We start from the raw sequence: 25,236 nt of genomic DNA, 5'->3' as shown, positions 1-25,236 counted from the left end.
GCTAATATCCTAGGACCCACATGGCTGCACCCACTCGGAATAATACTTTAATAACACAGCCGTAGCGCAGCGCAGACGACATGCTGGTTACACGGGTGCCATAGCAGGTGGCGACCCTACAGAAACATGTGGAAATATTGCAACACGCTTAACAGAAACATACAAAAAGGGCCTCGCAAGTGACTCATTGCCACCAGACCAAGCCCATTGGCTTTGTGTAGACGTTGGCCCTTGGTACGAAGCAATACTGCAATGCAGGGTATACTTGAGTCTGTGCCAGAGGGAAACAAATATATACACACAGCCAGATCCTCAGCTGGTGTACATTTGGCATGCCTCCACTGACTTCAATGGGACCATGTTGATTTACACCAGCTGGGGATCTAGCGAATTAAGTTAAAAGCGACCTCATAAGTTATGAAATATATATATATAATGTTGATTATTCTCTTTAAATGACAACCAATAAATATCCCAGAACAAATAACAACTAACCTCCCTCCCCGCACTGAGGTTTGTCTTTTACAGTCGTGTTGGATTTTTTGTAGCCTCCAGGAGCTCTGAGGATGACGGTCTCCCTCGTGCACTGGGTCTACTTCACCCTGCTTAAGTGGACCTTGAATGGTGTCCCCGCCTTGTGCTGCTTCTCTGCCAAAGGGTGCAGAGGTCAGCACTGAAAGGATACGGAACAGCCAGCGTGCAGTGGGATTTCCTATGGCAATTTCATGAGCACCCAACCATACAAGGTGCTGGGTTGAGGCATCTAATAAAGGAGGCAGTGGGGGTTGAGACATCTAGTAAAGGAGAATTCGGCACCTTGCAGAATTGGGCTCCTCGACCCACCATGAGCCGCAAGTAAAACTGGCCCATCTAGCTTTACTGTCCAGTTGAGAAAAGTGCACCCCCAAATTCAGGAGAAACGGTAAAAAATAACAGATTTCTAAACTATGTTCAGTTTCAATATACTGGGCCATTATCAAGCAACACAGAGAAGGACACTTACAAACATACGGGTTTCTTTTAAGATCTCTATCACACTAGGATAAACCTGCTGTGGAGTCATTCTGGGTTTATGCTAGTGGAAATGAGATTACAGACAGGCCCTAACGCCATTCCCCCAGGTGACGTGAACCCGTTTTTACAGCACTGTAATTCAGATCAGCATCTGGGCCGCGCTCCTTTGAAGTCAGCGGAGTTGCTCCGGATTTACACCAGTGTACCCGAGGTCACGATTATTTTATTTTATTTTTAAAGGACACCATCAAGATAGAGTCCCCATTGGCAGCAGGAAAAAAAGCCTTTGATTGAGGATTCTGGGTCTACACAAAAATGTCCCCTAAGTAGCCAGAGCGCCAGTGGTGAAACATCACCAAACACAGCCTCTGCCAACTCATGTGGCTGAGAACGTTCGCACGCATCACATCATCAGCTGGTGACAGAGACCCTAACGCAAATCCGCACAAACCAAAGAACAAAAGTAAGAAGGAACGCGAGAAATCTTTTGGTAATACTGGTAAAATAACTCATATTACTTAGCTCTTATCTAGCACTGAGATCTCAAACCGCTCTGCAAAGGAGGTCAATAGCATTATCCTCATTTCACAGAGGGGGAAACTGAGGCATACGGAGAGACATGGCTCGCCCAGCAGAGTCAGGAATAGAACCCAGGTTTCCTGAGTCCAGTGCTCTACCCACCAGAGGCTCCCCCATGCTACCTTCCGCTATGTTGCTACTATCCTTCAGTTTACCATCGTTGGAGCCTAAGTAATAACACTTCCTAATTCTGCAGAGCTTTCAGTTTGAAGATCTCAAAGCACATCAATGAATTAAGCCTTAGGAGCCCCACCTCAGGGAGGTAGGATCAGGACGAGTTTGCTGGGGCTGGTGTGAGAATTGGGCACGTTCAAAGAGAGTTCTGCCAGGATGGGCGTACCGCTTCTAACCAGTGATGGGGTTGGGAAGGCGTCAAGGAAACACTGGGAAGAGCTGGTTTGAGGTTGATTCCCATTCTTGGCCCCGCAGACGTTGGCAAGAATCGGGCTTCAGGAGAAGGCATTCTGGTCTCGTTCAGGTGCAGTTGGCAATGCGTCTGGCATCTATTCCGCAGGGATCGACTCCTCACGGCAGTGTTCTTCGTCGGACAGCAAGCGATGCTTCGGACGTGCCCCACTGGGCCGTTCGTCTGCATCCCGACTTGCTGAGCCGCCGCTCTGGCTCCTGGCGAGGACGGCCTCTGCCACCGCTCCATTTCGGGTCATTCCATCAGTAGAATTGCCCCTCGCTCGAGAAGCCAGCTGGGAAGACCCCGAGAAGCTGGAGATGGATGAAACTGCAGGGAAAGGAGAGGAGAGTAGTGGCTTGGTGTTTATTTTTCCTACAGCTGCCACTTGCATCAAGCTATAGTAATAGATGCTTACAATGCCTAGGGCTGGAGTGGATGCTGCTGACGATAGGGCACGTCGGGGACTCCATGCTGGGAAGGTAAAGACAGGCGTTAAGAGGCTATGGAACACAGACGGGTTTCAGACCCTTGTGCAAAATGCTCCCCTCCAAACAATGTGATACCCAGGCACCGTGACCCGAATGACCTCAGGGAGGTTAGATAGGTGGAAATGGATGTAGGACCTGATCCTGCGTACTGTCCCCACTTGAATGGGGTTACATGGGTGGAGATGGAGACAGAATTTGACTCTCTACACAAGAGAGTATTGCATACCCCCTTCCAGATCTACCAGCTCCCCTCGAACCCCCTTCCAGATCTACCAGCTCCCCTCAAATCCCCTTCCAGAGCTACCAGCTGCCCGCGTACCCCATAACACTATCTGTCTTTAGCCATCCATCCATATTTCACTGTTAGGTACAGATATAGTTATAGTGCAATGTTCACATCCGAAAAAACCCCACTGACTAAATTCTGAGCTCAGTTAGACTGGACAGTTGCTGGGCAACTGAACCCGCGCTGTACGGTGATTGGAGGTGAGGGCTCTGTCCGTTTGTGTCTCTGTGTTCTCATTGGTACATCTTCAAGTGAATTAACTACCGTATTTTATATAACAAGTTCCCACAGAGTTTTAAAGCTTTGGCGGAGTAGCCTAATTAATTAATGCAATCCACCACTGCACAATTTCTCCTGTGACAAGGATGAGGCTCGGGATCTGCTTCTCCATCGACTTGAAAGGACATTGGATCCGGCCTTTAAAGAGCCAGACTCATGCGCTGGGTGCCTGGTTTTCTCCCAGGAGGCTCAAGCACGTCTTTTCCCCTGCACGCGTCCGTCTGACCCACCTGCTCTCCTCGCCTTCCACCAGCTTCCTGTAGGTGAGGATCTCCACATCCAGGGCCAGCTTGATGTTCATCAGCTCGTGATACTCCTTCACCAAGCCAGCCATGTCCGCCTTGCCTTTGTGCAGGGCTTCCTCTAGCTCGGCCAGCTTGGCTTTAGCATCCCGGAGGGCGAGCTGGCCGTTTCCCCCGGCCTCTTTGATGTCCTCTTCCAAACGCAGGCACTGGGGCAGCAAAGGGGAAGGGAAGCGCCGTTAGGTGAGCAGCGGGTGCTGAGGCAGATGGGCAGCTCCCCCCCACCCCCGGGACTAGGGGTCCAGGCGCACACCCCTGATTTCCTGCACAGCCTTTCTTAGGGTGCTTTTCTGCCTGGCGCATCAATGAAGAGGTCTGGGGGTTGCTGCTGCTGCTGCAGTGGGTCTATGGGGAATTGGGGGGGGTCTGAAATGCTCAAGTTTCTACTTTTGGGAGACGTCCCACATTTTAGAAACAGCAGGACGGGCCAGCAGCTATTTTCTCCAAGTACTTTTTGCCTCCATAAACCTCCCTCCACCCATAATAGATCTTCCCCTCTCCCCCCGCCACCGTTCTCCCCCGACCTCCCCTCATATCACACCTGCTGCCACCTCCACCCCAACTTCCCCCATAACCTTCTCCCCAGCCCCACTCTTCCCCAACCCAACCCCCATGGCACCCCTCCCCCCACTCTCCCTCCATAATCCCCCACTCCATGACATCCCCCACCCCTCCCTCCATAGCCCTATCCCACCCCCACCCCCACACCGTGACATCCCCCACCCCCTCCCTCCATAGCCCTCTCCCACCCCCACCCCCACTCCATGACATCCCCACCCCCCTCCCTCCATAGCCCTATCCCACCCCCACTCCATGACATCCCCCACCCCCACCCTCCATACCCCACTCCCACCCCATGACATCCCCACCTCCCTCCCTCCATAGCCCTATCCCAGCCCCACCCCATGACACCGCCCCCCCAAAGCCCTCTCCCACCTCCACCTCCATTCTGCCCTCCACAACAAATCACTGGCAAATCACAGCCCCCCCCCTCTCTCTGCCTTAGTTTCCCCTCCCACCCTTAGGCTATTTAGACCGTGGGCTCTTTGGGGCAGGGACTGTTTCCCACTGTGTGTCTGTGCAGCACCCGGCGCAACGAGGCCCTGATCTCATTTGAGGCCTGTAAGCGCCGGGGTAACACAGAATAACAACAGATTCCCCCGCCAGACTCATCCCAAGGGGGGGAGTGACGGGTGTGCGCGGGCACCTGGCTCCGACCTGGGGGCGGCTGCCGTTTCTCTTGTGTTTCCAATGCCCGAGGCTTCCCCTCTCCCGAGGCCCAGGCCTCACCTGGCTCTTCAGGGACACGATGCAGGTCCTCAGCTTCTGAATGCGTATGGTCAGCTCCGCGATCTCCCGCCGGCCGCTGAAGAGCTGGTCCCTGTACGTGGCGGAGTGGGTGGCTCCTTCGTTCAGCTGCAGGGAAGAGTTGACACGGCGTCACCCCTTCCCCGCCTTGCAGCCGCGCCTGGGATTCTGCAGGGAGCTGGTCCCTCGCGGGTGCCGGGGACAGACACTGTCTAGCTCTCTTGTCTCTCTCACTTCCCCTTGCCCCTCTTCTTTCTCCACCACCTCTCTGTCTATCTATCGCTCACCAATCCCCATGGTTTCTAGGCAGGCTCTCTCCTGCTCCCCCACACCAATGGCTTTGCGGCATGTCTCCCACGAGAGAGAGCCGTGTACCTTGCTCCAGGTAAGGGCTTCTGCCTCCTCCCAGCTCCTGAAAGCGAGGGCTTCATACTGCGCCCTCACTTCCTCCACGATGCGGCTCAGGTCAAGGTTGCATCTGTTATCGATCCCCATGACGACGGAGATGTCCTTGATTTCTGCCAGCAGCTCCTGAAGCTCCTGGATGGCGGGGAGGAGAGGAGAGGAGAACTGAGCGGACTCGTATGCCGCAAGGTTACAGTCAGTTGTGCGGGGCCAGCCCAATCTGTCCCATACGCAGGTGGGAGGTGGGAAGTCAAGGCGCAGGTTTGCAAACCCCACCATGGAGTGGTTTGGCTCTGGTGTCCTGCTTAATTCAACCAACCCTCCCCAAGGTTTGGGCTGGGGCTCAGAGTAGTGGCTCTGGGTTTGGCCATGGCTGGGATTTCTAATTCTCCCAGACCCTGGGCAAAACGATGTGCTCGTGTTGCATGAGAGCACTAGTGGGTGTTGGTTGATTTAGCAAGTGTTTGTGGTCATGTCAATACCCAGCCGCTGTGCTCATCTGCAGTGGGCAAGTGGGGTAGGAGCCATGGGGGTGTGAATTAATGGGAGAGCTGTGGAACTCATTGCCAGGGGATGCTGTGAAGGCCACAAGTATATAAAAACATTAGATAAGCTCATGGAGGATAGATCCGTCGATGGCTATTAGCCAGGATGGTCAGGGACGCAACCCCATGCTCTCTAAGCCTCTGATGGCCAGAAGATGGGACTGGATGACAGGGGATGGATCACTCGATAATTGCCCTGTTCTGTTCATTCCCTCTGAAACATCTGGTACTGGCCACTGTCGGAAGACCGGTGTAGCGGGGCGGTCACCCGGCTCCAGCCCTGAAAGGGTTAAAAGCCAGCCCTTGGAGAGGGCTGGGGCTGAGAGCCAATAAGAAGAGGCGGGGAGGCAGCCAATCAGGGCCAGGCTGGGCCCTATAAAAGTGTTGCAGAGCCAGAAGGCAGTCAATCTCTCTCTAGCTTGGGAGCGAGAAGGACCTAGCTGCCTCGAGCACAAGGGTACCTGGAGTGGAGCAGTGCTGGGGAAGGGCACAAGGAGCCGGGGAGCTCCAGCCTGGCAACTCCCCAGGCTGAGGCCTTGGTAAAGGCCTAAGGAGGTACTGGGGCTGCAGAGGTGCTGTGATGAGTGGCCATGACAGACTGTCGTTTGCCCCAGAAAAAGGGGGCTAGATGACGACTGGCAGTAGCCACTGAGGCAAGGTGGGCATAGGAGGTGGAGGTTCCCCTGGGAGGGGGACCCAGAGTGTGGGGGCGCTGCTGTGGGGCAACACCCCAAGATAAGAGGGCACCGGGGTCTGGGAGGGACACGGGGCCTGTGGCCGGCGAGACAGTAGGAGGCACCGTGCCGGTGAGTCTGCGATCTCTTACAACAGGATATTGGGCTAGATGGACCATTGGTTTGACCCAGTGTGGCCATTCTTATGTTCTTAGCTAGCTAGTTTGTGCCAGATACCTGGTGACATACTGTGGCTGCCCACAGACTTCAGGGCTGACTCTGGACTGTACAACATGCCCCCCTGGGACTCCATACCAATGCTATAGATAGAACGGGGGTCCACATGCTGCAGCAAAGGCCCCATAGCACTTAAGAAGAATCGCCATTAGCTCCTGACAATATACAGCCTATGACACATGCCTGCCATCCAGTAGAGGGCAGTGTGGCGCTTGCACACGTTGCAAAGCTAAGGTGGCCATGTGTCCTTGGTTATAGATGCCCTCCATGAGGAAACTGTCGGTGGCATGGGGTTGCTACCGTCTCAGGATTACAGTGTCTAGCAGCCGGACACAGGACTAGGAAGTTTTTCTCTGGGAATACAGCCGAACTAAAGGGAGCTCTCCATTGTCCACCACTCAATATTGAGCCATCGCCCACCACCGCCACCCAAAGGGTAAATGGGGACTATATGAGAAGGTGGGACTCCATCCAACACTGGGCAGTTGTGGTATGCACATATCAGCCCATATCCACGTGTTGCAACTCCTGACTCTGGGGTGTTTGTTCTTGATGACTCGGGGGAAGTGACAACGGATGCAGACATGGTTCAGCAAATCAAAAAAGACACCCTAATCTATGTTAGGAAACCACACTCCTGTGCCGTTGGTACTCAGACAAGACCCAACCTGAAGGGATCGTAAGCTAGTGGAATGCCCGATAAGCCACTTTCACTCTGCCTCTCACTGTAGGTCTCATTTTCCTCTCATGATGGCATAACACAACTGATTTCAGTGGGGTTACTCCTCGTTTACCCCTTTACACTAAATCACTGCATTTTCGGCCTTTTGTCCCCGTCAACGTGCTTTTATTCCACACTTTTGTAGCCCTTGTACCGAAGGCTTTGCTAGAAGGTAGGGCACTTATGGCTTTGTTTGCGTTACCTCTCCCTGATTGGGGGAACAATGATTGGGACTGGATGGATGATTCATCTGTTACCGGTGTCAAATCTCTTTCCATGAACAGGATTTTAAGTGTATTTGTTCCCCATTGAGGCTTGATCCCCAGGTAAATGTATAGGGGTTGTTAGAGGAAAGGTTAATGTGGGAGAATTCATATGCTGGAGCAGTTTCCATGCACAAAGGGCCTGATTCTGTTCACATTCACACCAGTATAAATCAGGAGTAACTCAGCGGTGCTACTTGTGACTGCCGCCGTTATAAGGGTGAGCAGAATCAGGTAAGTGGAGAGAGAAGGCTGTGAAACAGACGTGAGAGCAGAATCGTGCCCAAGAACTTTTCTTCTAGTGTGGCTGTCGTTACAGAATAACAGAGGAAACCAATTCAAACTAGGGGCTAGGTTGCGTATCAGTTACCTCAGGGAGAAATAGGGGTGGTTCAAAAAGGGGGATTATTTCATGTTCAAATTTTTTTGGTGGATTTTCCTGACTATTTGACAAATCAATTCCAAAGGAAAGTTTTTCATTGAGAAGAGAACCAAGTTTTTCTCTCCCAGCAGAGTACGCTCCCGGAGGCTGAAATAGAACGCAGGAATCTTGACTCCCAAGTCCCACTCGCTCTAGGCTATATTCCCACAGGTGGGGACAGAACCCAGAAGTCCTGACCCCCCATTGCTCTAACCACTAATCCAGATTTACCAGACCAGCAGGACTAACAGAAAAACTCCGTAAGTTATGATGGAAGTCCCAGAAGACATTATAATGCTGTTAAAGGGACCTTTCACTATCAATTTTGAATTGTACCAGGGAAAAACTATGCACAACAGATTTATAACATGGCTAGGGTATGTCTATACCACACACTAAGCCCAAGTTCTCCTGTAGGTTTGAGCCCAAGTCCTCCTCCTGTCCACACACAAATCAATCTGACTTGAGTCAGCAAGCACTCATGACCCAGGTCCTCTGACCCTGCTAGGGGGATAGGTCAGAACCCAAGTCCTGTCATTCTGCAGTGTGGCCACAACTCTAGCTGAAGACTCAAGGCAGAAGGTCTACGCAGAGTAGTGTGGATGCGTTAACATGACTGTGAGAGCCGGATCTGGCAAATGTAAACCCAGGTTTCCAATTCAGTGTGGCCGCTCAAGCGTGGGCTTGGGAACACCAACGCGGTCCTCCAGACCCAAGTTTACAATGCTGTGTAGACATACCCTTAGAGACCTTCCCCCCAGCTCTTGCCATAGAAGAAAGATTTGTTCCCTCGGCCCCTGTAGCTTTGGAAAAGAGGAGGCAAAGCGAGGGATCCAGGAAACAAGATCCTTGACGTCAAATAGCTCCACAAGGGTTGCTAGAAAAGTGGCTTAACCTGAAAACAGGCTCGGTCTGCGGAACGGCCGGGGCAGGTATAATTTCTTTGCATAAAGGGTGGATGAAAGAACACGACGGGCTGCCAAAGTCAACAGTGTGACTCCCAACAGAAATGAATTCAAGAGGAGGCTGGGAACGTAGCGAGGGGCGCATACAGCCAGGCCAGTAGGAGCTGCGGTGGAGAGTGACGGCTTCCTCCCGTCTCTATGACATCCTTTTCCAGCAGCGCAGCCAGCACTGGGAGACAGCCTGGCAGCTTATACAGTCAATCAGGAGGCAGTACGGTCTAGTGGCTAGGACACAGGTCTAACCCTCCAGAAACCTGAGTTTTAGTCCCAATGCACGGCTGGGTGATGTGTGCTGCAGTTCCCCCACCTATAAAACAGGGAGAATTATCCTGGCCTGCTTTGGAAAGCACTTGGTGCTTTACTGTTGAAAAGCAGAGTCTTTTTCACTTGCATGTTACAATGGTACATCAGCACCACGCAACTGAGAATCAGCTGCATTCTCTAGGTCAATTCACTGAGGCGGAGGCTGTGTTGTTAAGGTACCGACTTTCTTCTTTCTGGGTGGATGCTCCACCCCCGCTCTACCCCGAGGCCTCACCCCCACTCCATCTTTTCCCCCCAAGGCCCCACCCTTGCCCCGCCTCTTCCCGCCCTGCCCTGCCCGCTCCCCGAGCACGCCCCACCTTTGCTCCTCCTCTTCCTGCACTGCCCCACCCCCTCCCCGAGCATGCCCTGCCCTTGCTCCTCCTCTTCCCGCCCTGCCCCACCCCCTCCCCGAGCATGCCCCGCCCTTGCTCCTCCTCTTCCCGCCTTGCCCCACCCCCTCCCCGAGCACGCCCCGCCTTTGCTCCGCCTCTTCCTGCCCCTGCTCTGCCCCCTGCCCCCCAACGCCTCCCACCCACTGCCGAGCAGCTGATCGGCGGGTGGCTGGTGGGTACCAGGCACCCACTATTTTTTTTCTGTGGGTGCTCCAGCCCCGGAGCACCCACAGAGTTGGTGCCTAGGCAACACTCCTGGTGCGAGTTTGAAGGAGACTCTCTCTCAGCACGCTTCTGAAATGGAACGGCCGGGCCCATTCCTTGGAGAGCGGCCTATTGCGGGTGCTTCGGAGGAAGGTTGAACAAGGTTAGAAGGCACCTGTGGTGTTATAAAGTACCACAGGGGAGCTGCGGATAAGGGTGCTGGTTGAGGATCCCCTCCCGATCCCAGCTGGAGACAAGTACATGCCTTGCAGCGCTGGGCTTGTAAAATCATCCTAGCTAGCTTAACTGCAGAGGCAATTCTTTTGATCCTAATATGCCTTAATCCCCTTCCTTTGACTCTCACTAAGCTATTTCCCTTAACAATATCCTGTTACGAAAATGACACAGGCTACATCTACACGGTGCTAAGTGACCTGTGGCATGGCCGGGACTGGCCCGGGGCAGCTGACTTGGGCTGCGGGGCTATCGAATTGCAGTGTAGACTTTCGGGCTTGGGCTGGAGCCCGGGTTCTCAGACCCTGGGAGTGCAGAGGGTCTCAGACCCCCGGCTCCAGCCTCAGGCCAAACATCTACACTGCAATCGGTAGCCCCCGGAACCCGAGTCAGCTGTCCCGGGTTCTAAGACTTGATGCCGTGAGTTTTTTTTATTGCAGACGTACGCACAGAGGTAGTTTGTTCTATTCAGTGGGCCAGATTTTTGATCTCATTGAGAATGGCGTAAATCTGGAATGACCCCAAGGAAATCAGTGGGCCAAATCCTGCTCCTACTCAGTGGAAATCAGGAACAATGCCCCAGTGCAGCAAAGCGCCTAAGCGTGTGATTAACCTTAAGCATGCTCTGCAGTGCAACGAAGCACTCAGCAAATGCATACGGCCCATCACACATGCTTCGGGGACTTTGCTGAATCGGAGCCCAACTGGGTCACCGTCAGTGAAGTTAGACTGATGTACCATTGCTGAGAGAAGAAATCAGACCTAATGGAGTTACTTTGGGTTTACAACAGCCTAACTGAGATCAGAACCTGGCCCTGTGATGGTGTAGAAGGTTAGACTTCTCTGGCACGCCCTTGGGGAGAGGGTAAAATATAGAAAAGGTCAAAGGTAGACTCCAGGGTCTTTGGAAAGCCAGGGGAACAAGAGACCAGAACTGACCTCTCTCCTTTCTGAGAGGGCCTGGATGGCCAAGGCGCTCAAGTGGTCTTCACAGTCAGAAAGCTCTTAGTCCAGGGGCTGGCGAGCTCTGAGATGCAGCCCTGCTCCTTCAGCGTACCACTCCCCGCCCCTCTCCAGGCTTGACACATCTCACAGCTGCGTGGGGTTGGCACTGATTGTGCCCATTGCATTTCCCCCCAAAACAAACAATTCAGCACAACGGACATAAATTCACCCGACATTTTGGTGCTGCCGAAATTGCATTTTTCACCAAAAAGAAAGTATTTGGCTGAAAAATTTTGCCCAGCTCCACCAGCCTCGTTGCACACATTTAGGCATCTGGTCTTATAGTTGCTTCTTACCTGCTCGTATACGGCTTTCTTTAACTCCATCAACTCTTGAAGCCCCTGCAGTTTTACCTCTAGCTCGGTTCTATGCATGGAACCAGCGTCTAAATCCTGTGGGACAAAGAAGACATATCAGCACTAGTAACAAAAGATCTGTACATTGGACTCTGACTTGTGCCTTGGGGCGAGAGATCTTCTCCATTGTGCACTGATTACCCAGTCCTAGGACGAAGCAGTGTCCTTTGGGGATACTATCCATCCATTCTGCAGGATGGTGGATGTTGCTGGTGGGACCCTGCTTTGCTGCTCCCATTGAAGGTGGGTGATCTGAGAAGAAGACCTCTAGATAAAATTTCTTTTTGTTAGTGCTTGAGTGCAGGGAAGGAGGTAGGGCATAGAACATGAGAATGACCATATTGGGTCAGACCAAAGGTCCATCTGTCCAGTATCCTGTCTTCCGACAGTGGCCAATGCCAGGTGCCCCAGAGGGAATGAACAGAACAGGTAATCATCAAGTGATCCATCCCCTGTCGCCCATTCCCAGCTTCTGGCAAACAGAGACTAAGGATACCATCCCTGCCCATCCTGGCTAATAACCATTCCATAAAAGGAAAGGAAACAAGCAGGACTGGCCCATAAACAGTCATCTTTTAATCATAAGGAAAAGCAGAGATTGTTGAAAACACTGATGCAATAAACAAAAGCCACACAAACTGCCCTTACCAGACCATGAGCACGCTTGGGAACAACTTATAATTAACAATAACAATCATTTATGGTGAGCATTTTCCACAGCTCATAACACCCTACCTTTCCTTGCCAAAGATTCCAAACCCATATACACAACAATTGATTTCTGCTCACTCGTCACAAGGGCAGCTACCTCTGGGGTAGAACATGGGGGCTGTTTAGCAGGGCCTGGCTGCACTACACTTCTGCCACTGGTTTTCAACCTTTCCATACTGTGACCTCATGTAGAGAAATGTTTCAGGATGCCCCTGAAGGGAAGGTGGTTACGACCCATCCTTGCAACCCTACTGAATCATGACCCCAGGCTGAGACCCCATGGTATATGCAACTGAAACGGCACAGGAATCTTGCCTGATAGAATTTGGCCAAGACACAGCAGCTAATACTCCATGCTTTTGCACCAAATGCTATGCGGTCTTTAGCAACCACAGGTGCTCAGGTCCTCACTTGTCTATGGTTCATTTCAAAATACATCACCTCCACCAGTCTGTGGTCCTCCTGGCCCAGGTTGTCATCTACTGAGCCCCTGCCTTTAGCGCTGTAGGGAAATGGCTACACAGCAAAAGAGCCCAGGTGAATTGGCTGTGGCTTGTGGGGCTCGGGTTGCAGGGCTAAAAATGGCCATGTAGATGTTCAGGCTTGGGCTGGAGCCTGGGTCTTGAGTCCCTCCCCCGGTTTCTGGGTTTCAGAGCCGAGGTTTGAATGTCTATTTTAGCTCTGCAACTCACGGCTGCTGGTTTCTTTGTGCCGGGTAGCCATGCTCTAGGTTTCCTATAGGGGCAGGTCTCTCATGCAAACACAGAGCCAACCCAACCCTCTTATTGGTGCTTACCTGGCCCCCGTGAATGTAGTATCTGAGCGCCTCACCATGCTGCTGCTAGTCCCGTTTCACAGAGATCTGAGGCCCAGGTCCTCAAAGAAACCTGGGCATCTAACTTCCTTTGATATCAGTGGACATTAAGCACCTAAATATCTTTGAGGTCCTGCGCCAGAAAAACGAGGTGACTTGCTCAAGGCCACGCAGCAAGTCTGTGGCAGAGCAGAGACTCAAATCCAGGTCTCCTGAGCCCAGGCTGGGGCCCTAACCACTAGACACTCCTTCCACTGCAGGTGCCTCTTTGCTGTAGATGCGCACACAGCCCTGTGAAGATGAATGGCCACTTACCCTTTTCAGCTCCACGAAGGTGAATTCCATGCCACTCCGTTTATGTATTTCATCCTCGTATCTACGGAGAGAGAAGCAGGTTGGTGTGAAACCCGGCAGGGCTTAGCTCAATTCTGTATTGGAGATCTTGGGGTCGCTTTGTTTATTACAGTAGCACCTAACACCTCTTGTACCAGTACATCAATAAGAGTCACAGTGATCCCCAGACAGCTTATAATTGAAACAGACAAACTGTGGGAGGGGAAGTGGCTGGTCCAGCCAGAAATAGAACCAAGGTCTTCTGAACCCTAGGCCAATGGTCTCCTCGTTGGCCCACCCTGCATCCAGGGGACCAAATTCCCCATTTGCCTCTCTCGAAAGGGAACAACCCAACCCAGCCCAGCAGTGGCAGCCTTCCTTCAACTTCCATCAGAGTGGCAAAGATAAAGGGCCATTTAAAGGAAATGATGGACACCCTTTTGTGACGTTATTGATATGAACAGTGACTGTATAGATCATTGGTGCAACCAAGGTTATGATTTGCTGGTTACGATTATGCTATCTCAGGGGTAGACAACCTATGGCACACGTGCCGAAGGCGGCACGCGAGCTGATTTTGAATGGCACTCACACTGCCCGGGTCCTGGCCACCGGTCCAGGGAGCTCTGCATTTTAATTTAATTTAAAATGAAGCTTCTTAAACATTTTAAAAACCTTATTTACTTTACATACAACAATAGTTTAGTTATATATTATAGACTTATAGAAAGAGACCTTCTAAAAACCTTAACATGTATTACTGGCACGCGAAACCTTAAATTAGAGTGAATAAATGAAGACACGGCACACCACTTCTGAAAGGTTGCTAACTCCTGTATGTATCATGTTGTATTTAAAGTGATAATTATTGGCTCTATACTGCCTGTATTTCAAACTTGTGCTGTGCTTCTGGGTGACACCCCAGACAATGTGGCATCAGCACTGCCTAGCCTGCTTGATGGCCCATTAAGGACCATCAGCTATACAACTGACCCACTGAGAGAAGGCAGATACACTTTGTGACTCAGCAAGACATGCAGGGACATGCCTATGGACCGAACTCTAAGGTTTTTTCATGCCATGTGCTGGGTAGCTTGTGTTCGGAACAAAGGAAGCACAGGTCGCATGGCAAAAGGACTATAAAAGGCAGTTGCATTATCTCCATTTTGTCTTCAATCCTGCTTCTTACCTCTGGAGGAACTTTGCTACAAACTGAAGCTCTAAACAAAGGACTGAATGACCCATCCCAGCTGGGGATGTTCCAGAGACTTGATTTGACCCTGCAGTTTATTCCATCACTGCTACAAGCCTGAACCAAGAACTTTGCCATTACTGTATGGAATTGACTCCATTTAACCAATTTTAGCTCTCATCTCTATTTCTTTCTTTTTATGAATAAACCTTTAGATTTTAGAGTCTAAAGGATTGGCAACAGTGTGATTTGTGGGTAAGATATGACTTGTATATTGACCTGGGTCTGGGGCTTGGTCTTTTGGGATCAGGAGACCCTTTTTTCTTTTACTGGGGTATTGGTTTTCATAACCATTCCTCCCCAAAATGAGTGGCGCTGGTGGTGATACTGGAGTGTCTGAGGGAATTGCTTGTGTGACTTATGGTTAGCCAGTGGGGTGAGACCGAAGTCCTCTCTGTTTGGCTGGTTTGGTGAGCCTTAAGAGTAAAGGACCCCAGCCTTGTTCCGTGACTGCCCTGCTCTAAGCAATTTGTCCTGAATTGATACTCTCAGTTGTGTCCTGCCAGAGGCAGCATCGTTACACCTTTATATTGAGGGTCCCTGCATAAAGAGTTTGCAAAGGGTTAATAAAGGCTTCCTACCTGCTTTAAGACATGGCTAATCAATTGTTATGGAGTCCAACAGGTCAATCGGTCGCTCATAACCCTGGCTCATAAGCAGGCTACCACACCTCTAGTGATGTGCTTTATGGGGAGCGTGTGGCACGTGCCACTCTCGCTTGTGACATGCTTATAGCCTCCGCTAACTCTTTATGAGCTGCTTATAAATGTAGCCTCAATTACATCTAACTGAAACCGTGCTGGAGCCCAAGCGAGCGTCACCCTTGCAAAGAAGACAAATCTATATGGTAATAGAGAACCCGAACTCAGCCCCCAGTTATTGTGGCTCTTCTTAATAATTGATCATTCATAATAATCATTTGCATTGCGGTAAGAGCGCCAGTTACTGCCCGGGAAGACGGTCCCTGCCCCGGAGAGCTTACAAGCTAAGTGCTAGACCCCTGGGTCTAGGGGTGGCCAACCTGGGGCTCCGGAGCCACATGCGGCTCTTCAGAAGTTTAATATGCGGCTCCTTGTTTAGGCACCGACTCCGGGGCTGGAGCTACAGGTGCCAACTTTCCACTGTGCCGGGGGGTGCTCACTGCTCAACCCCTGGCTCTGCCACAGGCCCTGTCCCCACTCCACCCCTTCCCATGCCCTCCCCTGAGCCTGCCGTGCCCTTGCTCCTCCCCCCCAGAGCCTCCTGCGCCCCACGAAACAGCTGATTGGGAGGTGCGGGGAGGAGGGGGAGGCGCTGATCGGCAGGGCGGCCAGTGGGCAGAAGGCGCTGGGGCCGGGGGTGGAGCTGATGAGGGGCTGCTGACGTATTACTGTGGCTCTTTGGCAATGTCCATTGATAAATTCTGGCTCCTTCTCAGGCTCAGGTTGGCCACCCCTGGTCTAGGGGAAGGGCATAAGGGAGGAGAACAGGGAAAAGGAAAAAAAACCCAACAACAATGACAGGTGATGCCATTGTTTCTGCCTCGCCCTGGTATTTAACTGTTTCATAAGCCCTGGTCGGGAGGCGAATGGGAGAAGTGGTTGGTTCTTCTGGTTTTTCTGCTCTTTAACTGGAATGTCTGACTCCGTGCCAGTGCACATGTGTTGTTAATTAGAGCCTGCTTCTCTCCCGCTCCATCCGCACCCCAACCCCTGCCGAAAACGCTTCACGCATTGCAGGGCACTGACATCATGTCACCTACTGCACAAACTACAATCCTGACCGGGTGGCAGCCCATGCTCACCCCCGCCCCCACGGCTTATCCAGCTTTCGGCTGGAGAAGGGGGGCAGAGAGGAGGGCCTGGGAGCGGGGAGGTGACTCGTGCAGGGGTAAAGCGACCCTTTCCGAGCACAAACAGATCACAGCTCGCTTTCTCCTTCAGGATGAACCTGAGGACGTGCGTGGTGGTGTGTAGCTTTAAGGATAATTGGTCTGGCTATTGAGTAGCAACACAGCAGGGTGCTCGGTAGCAAAAACGCACTGTACAAGGTCCTCCTTCTGAGTCAGTGGACTTCGAGTTAGCTAGGGGCTGCTTGACTAATTTCAAATCAAGCATTTTCCAATCAGCAAATTCTCCACAGGGAAAAATTGGTTTTGATGGAGTTTTCTGTTGGGAAAAGCAAAACAAAACATTTCGTTTTTTGGTTGACTTGACATTGATCTCTGAGTCCGCCTCAGCACCATGGTGCCAGATGGGAGTCGTAGTTATGAATCCTTCTTGCCTCTACTCTCCCTTATGGGACCTGCTACCTGGCCAGACTACATCTCCCAGGATGCACCCCTCTCTCCCTATGTCTCTGTCATGAAATGTTACAGTATTTCTAAATTGAAAATTTTGGGACATTTTTGGTCCATGAAAAGTTTCAACATTTTCATGGACAATGCAGGACCGATGCAAAATGTCAAAACATCAGAATTTCCCAGGGGACAGAAATTCTGTTTTTCGAACAGCTCCAGCATCAGGAAACCTACGTTCTAATCCCTGCTCTGCTGCTGTCTAGTGGTACCCCTCTGTGTCTCAGTTTCTCCATCTGTAAAATGGGGATCAGGATATTTACCCATCTTTGTAAAGGTGCCCTGAGATCTCTGGATGGTAAAAGGTAAATATTATTATAGCAGTCGGGGAAAATATGAGGTAAAGAATGACATTTTCTAAATGCTTGAGAAAAAAGCCTCCTGTGCGAAATCAAGTGCTGGTTGAAGAGTAAAGGAAAAGTCCAGCCTTTGAGGCCAGATCCTCAGCTGGTGTGAATCATTCAGGAGCTACATTTATTTTCATCAGCTGAGGAACACGCCTGGAATAAAAGCAGGGAGCTGGCTTCACTATGATTTGTTGGGTCAAATAGTTAAGCACAAGTATTTGCACGATTACCGTGCATTCGAGAAACTTTTCACGAATGCCCCAAAATGCCACGAATTTTTACTCCAGTGGTTTGCTTGGTCTGAAGATTTGCTTTGCAAAGCACATTCACTGTTAATTATTCACGAGTTCCATGAACCATCCCAATGGGGGAACAGATCGAATTAAGCCAGGTGAACAGTGAGTCCATTGTGTGAAAATGGTTTGTTCACAGTGTTGGCTGAAAAGGTACAAATAACCAATATGTTCAAAACCCATAAGGGTTGGGGATGATTTGTCAATCAACAAAGGGGCTGAATTCAGAGGGGCATGACTCTAACTAAAACTAAGGCTCCTTTGCATCACTCTGACAGTGTGGGCTTAAATTGCATGTAAATTAGATTAAATAATTACAACCATTTAAATAATACTATTTTTTATATCTGTGCTCGTCTATAGCACTTTTCAGTAGATCTCAAAATGTTTTACAAACAAACAGCATTGTTATCCCCATTGTACAGATGGGGAAACTGAGGCACGAGGCGGTGAAGTGACTTGGTCAAGGTAATCAAGTAGGCCAGTGGCAGAGCCGAGAACAGACCCTAGGTCTGCTGAGTCCCAGTCCAATACTGTAACCACTAGGCAACACTACCTCAACTGCCAAAGTGGTGTAAAGGGTATAAGAATCAGACTCATAATGAATATTATACCTGATTCTGCTTCAGTTTACACCAGTGTAAATCAGAAGTAACTCAGCTGTAGTTCATGCAGTTACACTGGTGTAAAATTCGTGTAAGTGAAAGAAGAATCAGGCTCATTAATAGTTGTAAAACCATAATAACTGGACAATACAACAGTTAACCCAGGGGTAAAGTCCCATTTTCTAAAGTACACAGATTGGGAGAACATGACGGAAGGGACCCATTTCATAGGGGCTCAGAGAGCACTCCCTTGAAATGAGTGAGGCATTCCTTTCTGAATCTCTCTCTCTCTCTCTCTGTTTCCCTCTATGGATTTCTATTTGTCTACTTGTCTAAGTTCATTAAGCAGGAAAAAAGTGTGAGCCTTATTTTCAGATCCTGCAGTTCTTGTTGAAAGCTCATCTCTCCAAAATCAGACCCTTGAGGTTTTTGAGTATGGACACTAGGAGAAGAAATCTCTTATTATCCACAGTCCATACTGTTGAACTGGTACCTAACAATAGGCTTCAAATTAATCCCTATATATCCAAAGACCCCCCAACAAACTAGGACGAACGGCACCTGCTTCGGATGTTATCCATGGACTTCAACACCTCAGTCAACTCAGACTCCAGCTGTTCTCGCTCGTGGCCGACAGCCCTCATCTCTTGCTTCAGTTTGCTCATGTACTGTTCGTAGAGGAGTTTGATGTCTGACTCGGAACGGGAATTGTCCTGATCTTTCAGGAAGCTCCACCTGATCGTGAGAATCTTGTTCTGCTGCTCCAGGCATTGAACCTGTAGAACGGAATCCAGAGACATTAGTAAGGTTGATGGTGGAAGGCTGATGTGAACCCCTTCAGCCAACACACTAGACATTGAGATTGGGACCTCTAGCAATACATGGGGAGGAATAGCTCAGTGGTTTGAGCATTGGCCTGCTAAACCCAGGGTTATGAGTTCAATTCTTGAGGGGGCCATTTAGCTATCTGGGGCAAAAAAATTGGTCGTGCTAGTGAAGGCAGGGGACTGGACTTGATGACCTTTCAAGGTCCCCTTCCAGTTTTATGAGATAGGTATATTGCCATATATTAAACCGTTACAGCTTGAGGGACACAACTGGGCATTACATTCACATATGGAGGCTTTGCTTTACGTACTCGGTGGTTTCCCGACAAGTCAAATCAGCCCGACAGATCATCACTCAAGTCAGCTGATTAGCACATCCTATTGGACATGTCATCAAAAACTGACAAGTTAAAGACCAAACTATAAAGCTTCAACTCAAGTTTATTTCCGTCTTCACATACGGATGTGAAAAGCTGGAGATCTACCAAGGGGACAGACAATCATCTCAATGCTGTCAAGAACAAAAGCCTTAGAAAAATACTAGGTATTAAATGGAATGACTTTATAATGAATGCTGAGATTTGTCAGAGAGTTCGACGACCCCTAAGTGCCAAAGCTTTATACAAAAGAGGCGGGAAATATCTAGGACATGCATAAAGAATGAAGCCAGAGCTTCTACCACGCCATTTGACAGCTGAAGGAATGCACAAAAAGGGCCAACCAATAGAATACCTCCATCGAACATTAAAGAGGGAAAACGTATGGGACTGAACAACATAGAGGACATGCAAAGAGAGGCCCAGGATAGAGGGGAACAGCTGTGGATGGCTGCTGAGAGCACCATCTAGAGAACGTGGCAGATCAGGGTTCAAATAGCAAAACCAACTCCTGGAAATGGGTAGGAGTGAAGAGAAGAGGCTGGTAGAAGGATCCCAAGACAAGGTCTCATGGATAGAATAAAACTAATCTGTATTGGACTCTTTCCTGCACCATCATATGTCACCTGGGGCATAAACAATACAAGGCACTATCTCCTCTGTGTAAACACCCCTTCTTCTCGATATGAATCTGAAGTCTGGATAACATTCCTGTGAGCCAACAGAGATAAACTCTTCATCAGCCCATGCGTTGAATCTATCCATCCACCCATTTATAGGTGCCATCCCTGTTTGATTGCCTGATTCTTTCTGTTCTCTGTCCATCTTTGCAATCTTTCTTTAAAAGTAACAACTTGCCTTTTCATCTGCTAGGGCATCCATCTGCCCCTCTCATTTCAGCTGCAGTCTGTCTGGCAGCATCGCTGTTACGTATGCTGGTAGCGCTTTGATTTCTGTATGGACTATGTCCGTCAGGCTTCATGCAGCTGTGTATTGGTTTGATGAGGGAACATGGTCCAGCGAGTAGCACACCACGCTGGGCTGCAGAAGACCTGAACTCTGCCAGTGACTCCCCCCTCTGTGCCTCAGTTTCCCCTCTATTTAAAGTACTTATTTGGCCATCAGTACTGTAGTATCTGAGCACGCCACAATCTTTGATGCATTTATCCTCACGACACCCCTGTGAGGTAGGACGCTGCTGTTGTACCCATTTTACAGTCAGGGGAGTGAGGCACAGTGAGAAGTGTCTTGCCCAAGGTCACAGAGGAAATCCGAGGTAGAGCAGGGCAATGAACTTGTATCTCCTGAGCATCAGGCTCATGTCCTAGTCACCTTCCCCCAGCCTCTGCCCCTTAAGACTGTAAGCTCTTTAGGGACCGAACTGTCTCTTACTATGTGTCCGTGCAGTGCCCGGCGCAACAGGGGCCCCCATCTTGCTACTATACTACAAATTATAACACTATGATAAGACAATTCTTCATCCCAGTTGGCCTAGCGTGATATTCGCTTCCCTGCAAGTACCAGTAATAACGGTTGGTCCTAAAACATAAATATGGGCCTGATTCGCTGCTGCATCCTTGCAGTGTATGCCGGTGTCACTCCACTGAAATCGGAAGGGTTACTTAGATGATTAGCCCCTTGGGGAAGGGACTGTCTTTTTGATCTGTGTTTGTACAACTAGAGCTGTACTGGGCTGTGACTAGAGTTACTCGGGACTACAGCCATACACTCAATAAATAATAATAGGCTGACACCGGGGCAAAACTGGAGTAATGTCGTGTGAATCAGGTTCCGACGTTTGCACTGCAAAGGGCCGTGCACAGCTACGGAGCTACATACGGTTACCGCAAGAATGACAGACCCTGTGTCCTGTCAGCGGGCGTGCATCTCGGTGTGTGTGAGTGCACGTTTTTTGGTCGTCCAGCCTCCATTCTAACTTGGCACACTCCCATACTCGCGGTGATGGCCGTACGGCTCAGCGACGACGCGGCACTTTTCAGCCTCAAAGCGCTTCCATTAACGAAACAAATTGCTTTAATCGTACTTAATTCGGCGGGTGAGAGCTGCCAATTGCCGCCAATGCTGTGAAGCGGCCGTTAAGTCAGCTGAGGGGATGGCTCACCCATGCGTCCTCTCTGAAGGATAGTAACAGCATCATCTGTGCAAAGCTGCCAGCTCCTGCCCATCCAATAGGTTCAGCAGCTGAGGACTGATTTAACTTCCTTTGCCCAGGGGTAGAAAAATGCGCTGGCCATTGGGACAAGATCTTCTAACAGAGGGTGGTTTATCTGCTTAGTTTGTCCCTGGTTCAGCTGTCAGCAGCCACGGAACGACCCTCCTGATCTGTCTTCTTCTTTACATTACAGCGGTGTCTCGAGGCTGCAGCGGAGATCAGGATCCCGTTGTGCGAAGCGGTGTTCACACAGGGAGAACCATCCTGCTTTCTCCCATGCTGCCCCTCCATGCTTTGGAGGGACTCCCTGTGATCGTCTCCAAAGCCACCTCATTACCCACCTTCAAACCCCCCCTTAAAACTCTCCTTTGCCATTCGGCCTACAAAGAAGGCTGGACAATGGTTAGGCCATTGCTTTGCTGAGGTCACTGCCTCTGAGGCTGACCAATATTAGCTGTTTCCTAGTGCCCCACCCCGGCCCTGTCTGCATCCACCTGTTGTCTCTTGTCATATGCTTAGATTGTAAGCGGCTTAGGTCAGGGACTGTCTTTTTGTCCTGTGTTTTTAGAGCGCCTAGAGCGATGGGAGCCGCTACCATATCACACCTAACCAATAAGGTACAGCACCTAGCGTAACAGGAGTCACTACCTAGCACAATGGGGTCCTGCTCCATGACTAAGGCCCAAAGGTGCTACCATAATACAAATAATAAAATAAGAAGCAACATCTACCCTGATGAGCTTACATCTAAACAGAGAAGAAGTGGGAGTGGAAGCAGGCGTACAGATGGGAAGTGATTTGTCCAAGAGCACGCAGCAGGCAGAGACAGAAATAGAACCTGGGGCTCCTTGAACCCGACCCAGTGTTCTACCCATTATACCTCGCTGCCTCTCTCCGCTGGGCTCCGCACAGGGGGTGCTGAGAAACGTCTATCCAATTTGAAGCCTACAGAGGCACCGCTGGAAGCAGCCGGCACAAACACTGAGCCAAGTCCACCCCATGCCTGCGTGAAAGATCCTCCGGGACACACTAGGAAAGGCCCCGTTTCGGATGTACAAGGCAGCGGGGCACGGAGAGCCCACCTGGAAAGGGCCACCGAACAAGAGCTCTGTGGCAGAGCTCAGTGAGGAGGAGTCATGGACAGTGGGGTGGCTGGTGGGCTGGGGAAGTGGCTACCGGGTCCCTGCACAACATAGGGACCCCAAACACCAGCGTGAAAGGGGCATAGCTGGTGGCTGCTGCTACTCTTGCTCATAGGCTGCAGGGATAGCTGAGACCTTGCAGCCTGGGCGTTCTGGTCCCTAAGTCTGGATTGAGGGGAGACCATGCCACTCCCCTCCTTCCAAAGTTCCTGGGGCTATTCACAGGGGGACCCAAGATTTGATCTATGGGCCTTAGATGACCATCACTGAGCATAGAGTGGGAGAACCTGCCATGCACCTTATCCCTGGAGGTCTCTTGTTTCTGGTTTGCTAAGTATGAACAGGATGAGATGCCGGGGTTGCCTGGGATAGAAGGGATGGTCTCGATGACCCAGGAGGCCCCTTCCAGTCCAATGTCCTGTGTTCCTGTATTCGTTAGGCTGCAGAAAGGGGTCAGAACCGAGAACCCACTAGCCAGCCATTATTTGCCTCCTGTCCAAACACATGTGAGCCACATCCAAAGGAAACCCAGAGTCAGTAGCAGCTTGACCAGGACTCATCCTCAGCCGCATGGCAGATCCCAAAGGTGCGTGGCCTCCTGACTGGGAATGGTCAACCCGCTACCTCCCAGCTATGGCCATAGTGACTCCCCTGGGGTTCTATGGCCCGTGTGGCATTTGACTGAGGTCATGTGAATTCCAGAGGCACATTCGCAACTGTATGTTACATTTCTCTGCCAATGGGTTGAAATTCACCCCTGTGTAGAAGGCCAGTGGGAGATGGCCGCCATCTTGGCTGACATACCAGAGATCTCCAGAGCTAGAAGCCCTTGAGCTAAAGAGCCAATGCACCCTAGCTAGGGTTGTACCAGACTCTCATGTGGGTCAGACACAGAAGAGGCCCTGTAATACACGCTCACCAGCGGGATTCGTAGGCGCCACTTAAGGCCAGTTTTGAGGGTTTAAGTGGCGCCGGGGTCTTGTGGTGGACTCTCTGCCCAGGGCTGAATTTCCTATGTACCAGATTTCATTCTCAGGGCTGGCACCTGAAAAAGTACAATGCACAGATCGTCACATTTGCACACTCCAGCGGGCAGCCGTGCCGGCCTGGATGCCCAATGGTACACGGAAACACGGGTTGTGCAGACGCAGTTTAGGCAGATGCTGTTGAAAACAGAGCCCCACAGTACTAGTTCATACCCACATGAGCACTGGGTTTGTTTGTTTTTTTAATGCAGTAGCTTGGAATTAGCTGCCTACATGATAGACTTCAGTGAAGCAACCCTTTTGGGAGATTACCATCTGTTTACAGAGTATAAGAGCTTTGCAGGAACCTGCCTCAAGTAGGCGAATTGTTTTGCTTTGAGAAAATCTTCTACCTTCCCCTGGACCTGAGCAGATGAAAGACTCTCTGCAGGGGAGCTTGCTTAGCTGATCCAGTGACCCTTCCTTGTCCCCCGGTCACCCACCACAGTATTGGCTGGTTAGTTTTCTCTCGTTTCAGGCATTAGAAAACAAAACGAGCAGGAACTGTAGGCTATTTTACTGATTGCAGCTGCTGTGCTGGTTCTCTGCCCAGCTACAGGTATGAAACTCCTCCGGCTCCATCTTTTGTCCTCACAGCCCCTGTCTTTGCTGCTTACCCCATAGCTACTTCCATCAGTGGCTGAGTTTCCCTTTTCCCAGGGAGATTACTAGCCGATGGGGATGGACAGGGTCTTTGAAGCAGTGGACCGGGGTACTAGCTAATAATCATGCAAACTTTTGGTAAAATAGACAGCACGGGAGGAAAGAACTATCCCCGCAACTGGGAAATTAGCTAACATTGAGAGCCAAATCTCTCTTGCCATAGGCACCTCATAGCCCATCCCCCGCTGGCCTCTGTGGTCACTCGAACCTGGCACTCCTCTTACCTTCCCAATTAAGGATGCGAATTGGTCGTTGAGGATTTTCATCTCGTCTTTCTCCTGCTTCCTCCTCTCCTGGAACGTGGGGTCGATGTCTAGGCGCATCGGCGTCAAGAGCTTCTCGTTGCTGAAGACGGACGGGCAAGAGGAAGACGTGTATCCACCAAGACTCGAGGTGCTGAAGCTTCTGCTGGCTGGACCACCAGGGCTGCTGCAGCCGTCATATTCAGAGGACGTCACCACCGAGCTCCCCCTGTTCTGATTCCATGACGCCTGCCAAGACGAGAGCGAGCTGCTGTTGAAGCTTCTGAATTCGTTGGAGCGGCTGGTCATCCTGGATCGGCCGCTGGCGGGGAGGTAGGGGAAGGTGTATGAACTAAGCTGCTGCCGGGAAAGAGAAGTGGCACCTTGGAGAATATGGTCTGTTTAATTCCTGCCTCCACTGAGCTGGGGTTAGCTAATGCATTACAAACACCTGCTCTGCTCTGTTCATAAAATGAGAAGGGCGTGACCGTTGAGGTAATCCAGATCAACCTGTTGGCTTTTTTTGTTTTGTTTGTTTACGTTCCCGCCTTTCATGTGGAGCTTGTTTGATTGGTGAGCGAGCACATATGCCCTGACACTCACAGGGAAATTAAATCACTCGCACCCACGTGCCCCGAGCAGCCGGCTTCCTCATCCTTAAATGGTGAAGAAACGAACCAGTGGCGCAAGGATCTGCCTCCCTC

The 25,236-nt window shown here is 50.6% G+C and overlaps 1 protein-coding gene across 1 annotated transcript; it reads right to left on the bottom strand.

Moving 5' to 3' along the window:
• Positions 1 to 2,096: 2,096 nt before the first annotated feature.
• Positions 2,097 to 24,841, bottom strand: KRT80 (keratin 80). Its single transcript, XM_065419573.1, has 9 exons — positions 24,515 to 24,841; positions 18,645 to 18,859; positions 13,234 to 13,294; positions 11,334 to 11,429; positions 5,041 to 5,205; positions 4,648 to 4,773; positions 3,286 to 3,506; positions 2,418 to 2,473; positions 2,097 to 2,329 (listed from the first exon to the last, which is right to left on the bottom strand). The coding sequence occupies exons 1-9, from the start codon at positions 24,839 to 24,841 to the stop codon at positions 2,097 to 2,099; spliced, it is 1,500 nt and encodes a 499-aa protein (XP_065275645.1).
• Between the last annotated feature and the right edge of the window lie 395 nt (positions 24,842 to 25,236).

Source organism: Emys orbicularis, chromosome 19 (assembly GCF_028017835.1).
Source record: "Emys orbicularis isolate rEmyOrb1 chromosome 19, rEmyOrb1.hap1, whole genome shotgun sequence".
NCBI lineage: Eukaryota > Metazoa > Chordata > Testudines > Emydidae > Emys > Emys orbicularis.
Note: the sequence above shows the minus strand (reverse complement) of the source record. Positions and strands in the feature narration are given on the sequence as shown.

What these genes read in the sequence shown, in the direction of transcription:
- KRT80 (XM_065419573.1), bottom strand. Translation starts at nt 24,841, where the DNA reads ATGACCAGCCGCTCCAACGAATTCAGAAGCTTCAACAGCAGCTCGCTC. An exon ending in CCTTCGTGGAGCTGAAAAGG is followed by an intron (nt 11,430 to 13,233) that starts GTAAGTGGCCAT and finishes TTTGTCCCACAG; the next exon opens with GATTTAGACGCTGGTTCCAT. An exon ending in TCGTGTCCCTGAAGAGCCAG is followed by an intron (nt 3,507 to 4,647) that starts GTGAGGCCTGGG and finishes TTGCTGCCCCAG; the next exon opens with TGCCTGCGTTTGGAAGAGGA.